The sequence below is a fragment of the Poromitra crassiceps genome (assembly GCF_964638095.1).
Source record: "Poromitra crassiceps genome assembly, chromosome: 5".
Taxonomy (NCBI): Eukaryota; Metazoa; Chordata; class Actinopteri; order Beryciformes; family Melamphaidae; genus Poromitra; species Poromitra crassiceps.
In genome coordinates, this window is record NC_139642.1 from 20,493,067 (window position 1) to 20,503,066 (window position 10,000).

The window sequence follows — 10,000 nt, forward strand, 5'->3', positions numbered from 1 at the left end:
TGAGTGATTCCCCGTTGCAGCAGCTGCCACAGTGATTACGCACGGGGATCTGCCCCATATCCCATCCCCTGCATGCTCAAATCCAACCAATGGTCAATGGAAATCCCAACATGAAGTTACAATGCATATAAACGAGCCTGATTATCAATTCAAAAGAAAATGAGTCGCAAAATGTTGCTGGCTGCGTGAATGCAGTCAGCGCGACAGGCAGAGGAAAAAAGGTAGCCTAATAGCCTACAACTGGTCCGATTTAGAGATGGAGGGGGGAAAAGGCTGATTTGGTTCTATAATTGCACCTGAAACGTGTGCAATGTATTAGCCTACTCACAGTCACTGTATTCACTTCAGACAGCACCACCGCACCAGTGTGTGCTTTTCATCCTCTCATCTCGCCGCTGTGCCAAATGCGCGCACACAGGCAGCCTGCTGTCACCATGGACCGATTTCTGCCATTAAACATTATCTAATTTGCCCGGCTACGCTTTTGCACAACACTCGTCTTTCTGCTAGGTAGCGTTGCTTCAAAGTTTTCCACTTGCTGCGGAGGTTTTGACACGGCTATCGAACCTTACTTACCAAACTTATTTTCCGCTCCTTTTCCAAGGGATAATATGGGTCACATGACGTGCAAATGCGAAAAATGTGTTTCCATTACACTTTTGCGATAAACTGCTATATCGACACGTCTGAAAAACCACCTCATGATCATCTACTGCTCGTTCTCATGCTGTCGAGAACGAGCAAAGCTTTTTTTTGGTGAAAGAATCCTCCAGGGCGCTTCTTGTTAACAGTCCGAGTGAGTGGCAGGTCGAACGTCAAAGGCACTTCATCCATATTTATGATCTGCTCCGGTTCGATGGAATATTCCTTGATCTTCCTTTGTGTGAATTCGCCGAAGTTTGTGATTTTCTCCTGGTAGTCGGGGGAGGGAGTTGATGGGCTTGTGGCCGTTTGCTTACCGTAATTACCATATGTAAGTGGTCACGCACAGAGGGGATTGTCGGGAAAGAGATGGCTGTTTGAGGAAGCTCCCATTTACCGTATTACCGTAACATTTCAACAAAACAACATAACACAACACCACCGTTGTTTATTTTTACAGTGCACACAGTGTCCGCGGTGTGGTGAAAAGAGGGCAAGAGAGGAAATTAAAACAGAAGTGGATTTATAGTTAGAAAGAGTGCTAAAAAAGAGAGTTTTTTTTTTTTTTTTTTTTTTTTTTCTGAAAAAATCCATAGATAAGACGCACCGTTATATAAGCCGCAGGGGCCAAAAAACGGGAAAAAAGCCGCGGCTTATAGTCCGGAATTTACGGTAATTAAATAATCGATTTTTGACATTTGTGAATCGATGCAGAATCGTACACGTCCGCATCGCGATGCATCTTATAATCGATTATTTTTGACACCCCTAATGGACACAGGCCCAAACCAGGTCATGGTTTCTGGAAAGAGACGTTGCTGTTGAGTTTCTCAAATATATGTTTTTGGCGCTTTGAGCACCACAAACCGAGTGCCATCCAGTTCCATTGTTTTCAAGAGAAGGCAGACATCTCTACGGCCGATATCTCCAAAACTTGCCAACTCACTCACTCATCATTGATTGGCTAATGGGGTAGGGCACTAAAGCTGGGCTCAGACTACAGGATTCTGACAATCCTAGCCGATTTTGAAATCTGGCTGTGACACGCACTACAGGAGAATCTTCCCAGATTATCTTCCCTAGAATCTCAAACATGCACACACTACAAGATTTGTAAATGTGCCGCACCACGCACTACAGGATATTATTAAGATTATCGGCAGGATAATCACAATGATGCCCGGCCATAGTCCGAACCTGTTTCGTTTTTGGGGTTCCAGCAGTGACCAAAGCGCTCCGCCCCCACCTCACCTATCTCTCTTTTCCTCATTTTCATGCCCGTCTCGCCAAACAAATGAATCTCACGGTAGTTAGCATGCGTGTAAACAACGCGAGTCTATTGTCTGTACAAGTGACACACAACACATGCGCTACCAAAATATATTTCCCTGCTGCATGTCATGAGATCGGCAAAAGTTTGGATAGACTGGATTGCTTCCCGCAGCAGCAAAGCCTTTTTTCCCCACACTGCCTGATAAAACAGGTAGGAGATTACAGCCTCTGACTGGCAGGGGCTCAAAACTACGATATAACAACTTTTTATTCATTGGTCATTCATTGTGATATAAATTAGTGACATTTTCCCCCAAATACTCATGGTTCTGTGCTGTTGGTATTTGGTAGCCTATCTGATACCTGCAGTGCAGCGCATCAAATGAGCCGCGTCAATTAACGATAATGACGGGAGTCTCCCGCAGCAGCAGAATGATGTATTCGCGCAGATTTTCAGTCCTAAATATCAAACATGTTTGATATGATCGGGACGGCCCCGATGAGGCTTTGAGCAGATCGGGAGGGTTAAGATTGGATCTGCAAACAGCTCACACTACAAGATAATCGGTGCCGAAAGTCGGGCCCGACCAAGCTTGGCAAGCTGCCAGGCCAGATTTCTCCTCCGATTCTCGGGAGGGGTGAATCGGGCATAAATCGGCCCGAAAATCCTGTAGTGTGAGCCAGCCTTAAGTGACATTGGTACCGATTGGCCCAGAGCGGGGTCTGCATCATTTGTGGAGGATCACTTGTTTAGTGTTGACTTGGGGTGAGTCTCCACAAAGTATCACATGACTACAGTATCACAGGTCTTCATTCATAATAATGCCTCCCTGAGTCTGTCTCTGCTCACCTGCACAAGGAACCAGGAGATGAGCACTGAGACCCAGGGGTTACCGGTGTGGGACATCCTCTTAGCTGGAGACAACACCTTACCTAGAGGGATGGAGAGATCGATAGATACATAGACAGACAGAGAGACAGACAGACAGACAGAGAGAGAGAGAGAGAGAAAGAGAGAGAGAGAGAGAGAGAGAATAAATATTGGCCAACTATTAAAAATCAGATATCAGCCAGTCAATGTGGTCCACCTCTGATGCAGTTTGATTGATCACTTGTCTATTCACCTTATGTAGCCACGCCCATTTGACCCGGTCGTGTGGTCGTGTGACGACTTCCGGCAAAAAAAAAAAAAAAAAAAAATGGCTGGCTGCTCCAATATCATCTAACTCTGAATTAACTAATAATTTAGCCAATTGTGTGTAACATACCAAATAAAAGCAAACGGCAATGTCTAAGAATGCAACGCCATGTAACTGGCTCGTTAAGTCACGCATTCCAGGGAATTACATTAACTCATTGAGTGCCAGCCACTTTTGGAGAACGGACGCTCCCAGTGCCAGAGTTTTCAGAGCGTTTTCAGTGATTTCTCGAGGCCCACAGAATATTGTGTGATATTACTATGTAAACACCGAACACGGACAAAGAACGAGCTGGCTCTATTGTATCATCAGCAAAAAAAAGTTTATTGATACCATTTTCCGTCCTTTAGTTACGAGCCGGAGAAGATAGGTCGTTTTGAGCAAATACAGGCGTTTCAAATTATTAGCTGAGATATTCCGCCTTTTGTGAAATGAAGCATTTCAAGCACATCACTGAGTCTGAAGATAAAATTTTCTGATGTAGTGACGTGGTGTAGTTGTGTGATGCCCTGCGTGCCCCACCCCCCTCTCCCCCCCTCAGCTGCAAACTCCTCCCCACACTACATAGCCTCACGCACCCAGTCTATTTTCGGAGTGCTCCGTTTGTGTGTGCCGGGCGGCTCCCAGCGCGACAGGGAAGAGCCAAACCGGACTGCTGAATGGTTTGGCGTCGGGTGCTGCTTTTCTGGTGGCTAATCGTGTGGAGAAACTATACAGACAGACAGACAGAGACAGAGGGGCTCAGTTGTGGGCGCGGATTGACTCCTGTTCGCAGCCAACGTCAGCTCCAGACAGAGCAATCTATATGGCTCTGGCTGCAGCATGCATCGGTTTCTCTTTGATCACGGCTTTTTCCTCCTGTTTCTCCGGACCTGTCTCTAATCTGGAGAGCACTGTCGCCACCTAATGAGTCCGTAAAATAGGTTATACACCTTCAATAGCTCCCATATTTGTACAGGAGATGCCTGAGGCTTTCATCCACGTCCCACTGTCAAAAAACGCATTTGACGTCGATCGACGTCCGTGGCACTCTACGTCACTATTTACTTTGACGTCGATCGACGTCCGTGGCACTCAATGAGTTAATGTCCGCAGGTCTTATTGACGTTAGTGGCTCGAGCTGCTGCTCGTCATTGTCGACGATAACGTTATCTGACCTGGCTAACAGTGGATACTCCGCTTGCTTGCTGTGTACCGAGCTCAAAGTAGTAGGCTACATTCTTTGTTTTACCCCCTGCACTGTCCGCTCCAAAAACAACTCTCTTCTTCATGACGTTCTTTCATATTTGGCGCCGTGACCGCCGGAAGTGTGAACACGACCCGGAAGAATTTGGCCCACTGTAAGGTCTGAACATAAGGTGAATAGGTTGAGACGATGTCTCATCATAGTGTCATGTGTCATAGTGTCGTCATAGTGTCACGCGTGTGTGTGTGTGTGTGTGTGTGTGTGTGCGCACGTGCTCGTGCGTGTGTGTGTGTGTGTGCGCACGTGCGCGTGTGTGTGTGTGCGCACGTGCTCGTGCGTGTGTTTGAGAAATGGCTGCATCCATCACTCAGTTTGAGCCAGTGTCAAGGTGAAGCAGCGAGCAGCAGCATGAATGACAACAATAACACACACTAGTCATACTAACCCTTTTCTTTCATATTACATTTATGTTTCCACTCAATCTACTTCTAATCCAATAGATTAATCAAATGTACGTTAACCTTTTGGCTGCCGAGCTGCACTACGAACTGCCACCGCGAGTCATCTGCCTGTGCTCCATCTGACCACTCTGCAGAGGAACCCACACTAATACAGCCATTCATCTCCCCTGACACACACACATACACACACACACACACAGACACACACACACACAAATGCATGCACGCACGCACGCACACACACACACACAGACACACACACGCACACACACACGCACGCACAGACACACACACAGACAGACACACGCACGCACAGACACACGCATGCACACACACACAGATACGCATGCACACACACACACACGCGCACACACACACACACGCACACACGCAGGCACACACACACACACACACACACACACACACACACACACACACACACACACACACACACACACAGGCCAAATCAATTTGCAATAGACTTAAGAAAGGGGCACAGGAGGGGATAAGGAAGTTGCTCATAGTCATTAATAATGATACAGAGGCAGGCAGACAGGCAGGCAGGCAGGCAGGCAGGCAGACAGGCAGGCAGGCAGACAGGCAGGCAGGCAGACAGGCAGGCAGGCAGGCAGACAGGCAGGCAGGCAGGCAGGCAGACAGGCAGGCAGGCAGGCAGGCAGGCAGGCAGGCAGGCAGGCAGGCAGGCAGACAGACAGACAGACAGGCAGGCAGGCAGGCAGGCAGACAGGCAGGCAGACAGACAGGCAGGCAGGCAGACAGGCAGGCAGACAGGCAGGCAGACAGACAGGCAGGCAGACAGACAGGCAGGCAGACAGGGTGGGATGAGAACAGATCCAATCATATACAACTTCATGTCATATAGAGAGGCAAAGTGACCACCTACTTCCTGCTTCAGCACTGTACCAGAGATTTTCATCCACCATTTATTTTCCCATACACATTTCGTAAAATGCTTATAAATATTGTTTTGCTTGTTCAAACCAAACGGTTCAGATATATTTAGAAACAGGAGAATCCACATAACATTTCACTCTGTGGTCCCAGGCTGTAAAGTGAGTGTCTGTGGTCCCCAGGCTGTCAGTGAGTGTCTGTGGTCCCCAGGCTGTCAGTGAGCGTCTGTGGACCTGGGCTGTCAGTGAGTGTCTGTGGTCCTGGGCTGTCAGTGAGTGTCTGTGGTCCCTGGGCTGTCAGTGAGCGTCTGTGGTCCCCGGGCTGTCAGTGAGTGTCTGTGGTCCTGGGTTGTCAGTGAGTGTCTGTGGTCCTGGGCTGTCAGTGAGTGTCTGTGGTCCTGGGCTGTCAGTGAGTGTCTGTGGTCCCCGGGCTGTAAAGTGAGTGGCTGTGGTCCTGGGCTGTCAGTGAGTGTCTGTGGTCCTGGGCTGTCAGTGAGTGTCTGTGGTCCCCGGCCTGTCAGTGAGTGTCTGTGGTCCTGGGCTGTCAGTGAGTGTCTGTGGTCCTGGGCTGTCAGTGAGTGTCTGTGGTCCTGGGCTGTCAGTGAGTGTCTGTGGTCCTGGGCTGTCAGTGAGTGTCTGTGGTCCCTGGGCTGTCAGTGAGCGTCTGTGGTCCCCGGGCTGTCAGTGAGTGTCTGTGGTCCTGGGTTGTCAGTGAGTGTCTGTGGTCCTGGGCTGTCAGTGAGTGTCTGTGGTCCTGGGCTGTCAGTGAGTGTCTGTGGTCCTGGGCTGTCAGTGAGTGTCTGTGGTCCCCGGGCTGTAAAGTGAGTGGCTGTGGTCCTGGGCTGTCAGTGAGTGTCTGTGGTCCTGGGCTGTCAGTGAGTGTCTGTGGTCCCCGGCCTGTCAGTGAGTGTCTGTGGTCCTGGGCTGTCAGTGAGTGTCTGTGGTCCCCAGGCTGTCAGTGAGTGTCTGTGGTCCTGGGCTGTCAGTGAGTGTCTGTGGTCCTGGGCTGTCAGTGAGTGTCTGTGGTCCTGGGCTGTCAGTGAGTGTCTGTGGTCCTGGGCTGTCAGTGAGTGTCTGTGGTCCCCAGGCTGTCAGTGAGTGTCTGTGGTCCTGGGCTGTCAGTGAGTGTCTGTGGTCCTGGGCTGTCAGTGAGTGTCTGTGGTCCTGGGCTGTCAGTGAGTGTCTGTGGTCCCCGGGCTGTCAGTGTGTGTCTGTGGTCCCCGGGCTGTCAGTGTGTGTCTGTGGTCCCCAGGCTGTCAGTGAGTGTCTGTGGTCCCCAGGCTGTCAGTGAGTGTCTGTGGTCCCCGGGCTGTCAGTGTGTGTCTGTGGTCCCCAGGCTGTAAAGTGAGTGTCTGTGGTCCCCAGGCTGTCAGTGAGTGTCTGTGGTCCCCAGGCTGTCAGTGAGTGTCTGTGGTCCCCAGGCTGTCAGTGAGTGTCTGTGGTCCCCAGGCTGTCAGTGAGTGTCTGTGGTCCCCAGGCTGTCAGTGAGTGTCTGTGGTCCCCAGGCTGTCAGTGAGTGTCTGTGGTCCCCGGGCTGTCAGTGAGTGTCTGTGGTCCCCAGGCTGTCAGTGAGTGTATGTGGTCCCCAGGCTCGGCGTGTGAATCTTTGGTCTAAACTGGGCTTTAGTTTCAGTTTCAGTTGTTTCAAAAGTGAGGACACAGCTCTCCTGTAAAGACCTCTGCTGTCACCCTGCCTCCCCAGGTGGTGCTGTCACTCTGCCTCCGCAGGCGGTGCTGTCACCCTGCCTCCACAGGCGGTGCTGTCACCCTGCCTCCACAGGCGGTGCTGTCACCCTGCCTCCACAGGCGGTGCTGTCACCTTGCCTCCACAGGCGGTGCTGTCGTACTCCCCAGGTGAGCTCGTTTCTGCCCCTGCATTCTTTTGAGCCTAATGTCCCCCAAGCTGTAAACAAGTTTCATATCAGCCCCGCCCCCCTCTCTCTCTAAAGACGCACAGCGGTGTCTCTCTCTCACCATTAAATGAGACACCACTGTGTGTCTTTAGAGGGATGGGGGAGAGACACCACTGTGTGTCTTTAGAGGGATGGGGGAGAGACACCACTGTGTGTCTTTAGAGGGATGGGGGAGAGACACCACTGTGTGTCTTTAGAGGGATGGGGGAGAGACACCACTGTGTGTCTTTAGAGGGATGGGGGAGAGACACCACTGTGTGTCTTTAGAGGGATGGGGGAGAGACACCACTGTGTGTCTTTAGAGGGATGGGGGAGAGACACCACTGTGTGTCTTTAGAGGGATGGGGGAGAGACACCACTGTGTGTCTTTAGAGGGATGGGGGAGAGACACCACTGTGTGTCTTTAGAGGGATGGGGGAGAGACACCACTGTGTGTCTTTAGAGGGATGGGGGAGAGACACCACTGTGTGTCTTTAGAGGGATGGGGGAGGGGCTGATATGAATCCCTTGTTTCGTATGCCTACCCCGGAACACTTTGTAACTCTATCAGCGTCTGTATTTACCACTTATCACAGCAGAGGCCGTAATGTAATGTGTTTTTTTACTGGGGTCTGTACCAAACAACTATGTTCCTTTACATTCTGGGGCCAGTCGCACCAACTGGTCTTACACTGGACTTAAGCTAAGTTGGTCGTAACTTTACGACCTAACAGCTACGCCGGTTGCACCAAGACGGCTTACGCCTTCTTTTCACTACGCCCAGGCGTAACTCTTACGCCTGGTCAGGAGGAGGCGTAGAGCCTGCCTGTAACAGAGATCTCCGTGTCTTATCAGCGGAGACCTTTTTGAGTCCTTACCGTCATCGTCGTAACACAGCCAGTTCTCCGTCTTTTGAAGCATGATGTTAGATTACAACGAACTAGTTGTGTGGCTTAGCCTTCCCAAATGTTGCCGTTAATTTTTTTAGAATTTAATACATAGAATTGGGAACGTTACATTCAATTTCATTCAGACTGTCTGTCTGGCTCAATCGCCGCCATTTTTCCCCCGGAGCGAGGGAGGGTAGTGTAGTGATGCACTTACAGTAATGGCTGAGAGAGCATAGTGGCACAGTGGCGCTCCAAGCCGGTCGCGAGGCACACATCATCCAATCAGGGTGCATTCCCTGGCAATTCACATGGACGCGCATTGCTACGACCGGCGTAGTTAAGACCAGACGTAAGCCGTGTTGGTGCAACAGGCATAAATCCACTCTAAAGACTGGTCTTAACTAAGACCGACGTAGGAGTTACGACCAGGCATAGTTAAGACCACTTGGTGCAACCGGCCCCTGGAGAATATGATTTGTAGGCCGGAGGCTGGGCATCTATGTAGCACCACAATGCTTCATAATCAGAATTATTTTATTCGGTCATAGTATGTTTGCACATACAAGAACATTGACTTGGTGAAGTGAAATGGTATGTTGTGACACATTTTACCTTTATCAAATACTTGCAGGCTCCTGCAATTTGGATATTGCACTTGGCCATATTGGAATTTTGACTGCCATTCGATTAATTGGGCAGCCCTAAGATGAAACTGTATGTTTACAAATGCTGTGTTTGTGCGACCACACAAGGCACGCTAGACATGAGTAAGAAAGTCATAATAATAACATATCAGCTCCATTACTCACCAAACAGGTCGTCCCGGGCCAGGGCGTAGAGAATGCGCGAGGCTCCGATCAGGTTGCTCATGGCGGCGGACAGGGTGGAGGAGTAAACCCCGATGGTGACGAAGGGGTTCCAGATGTTGATGTCCCTTAGGAAGCTGTAGTCCCTCTGAAGTAGGGTGCTGTAAGGGGTTTGGAGACAGAATAGAATACAGGACAGTCGTTAGTGTCGACCATACGTGGAAGTTAGACAAGAGAACAGCAAGTTCCAGTAGACATATTTGAAATAATCTGCATTTTCTGGAGTGGATTTCAACGTGCAAGAACTGCTACTAGGACTTTTGGAATTATTCCCGTTTGAAGTAGAGAGGTAGAGAAAACCAGACAAATGTCAAGGAGGGAGATACTCATCAGCATGGAAGCCAAAAACACATTTTATAATTTTATTATACACATCACAAGATCACAAGATCTAATTTGTTCTGAGGGCAAAAGGTGCCAACATCCAATGGAAAAAGTGCAACCTATATTTCTCCAGGGAGGATCCTTGAGAGCAGGCTCTCTTTTTCAAGGATGCCCTGATTACATAAATACAACAAAAACAATTTATAATTACAAAATTACGGCACGTATAAAACAATAGAAATCACAGAAGCAGACAAATAAGAGGGCTACTTAAAGCAGGTACAGTCGCTATGTATATGTATCCTCAAGTCGCGCCCTGAGCATCTCTAAGGAGGCCAGTCGGTCCAGTTTGAGAGA

At 49.6% G+C, this 10,000-nt stretch overlaps 1 protein-coding gene across 1 annotated transcript in view; it reads right to left on the bottom strand.

Moving 5' to 3' along the window:
- The window catches only part of LOC310777484 (solute carrier family 12 member 9), a 121,428-nt gene that overhangs the window by 50,707 nt on the left and 60,721 nt on the right, over positions 1-10,000 (bottom strand). Inside the window, exons 7-8 of the mRNA XM_083637822.1 lie at positions 9,263-9,420; positions 2,765-2,847 (exon numbers count right to left, since the gene is read on the bottom strand). Of these exons, the coding sequence (XP_083493948.1) occupies positions 2,765-2,847; positions 9,263-9,420 (241 nt within the window). The remainder of the gene's footprint in view (positions 1-2,764; positions 2,848-9,262; positions 9,421-10,000) is intronic.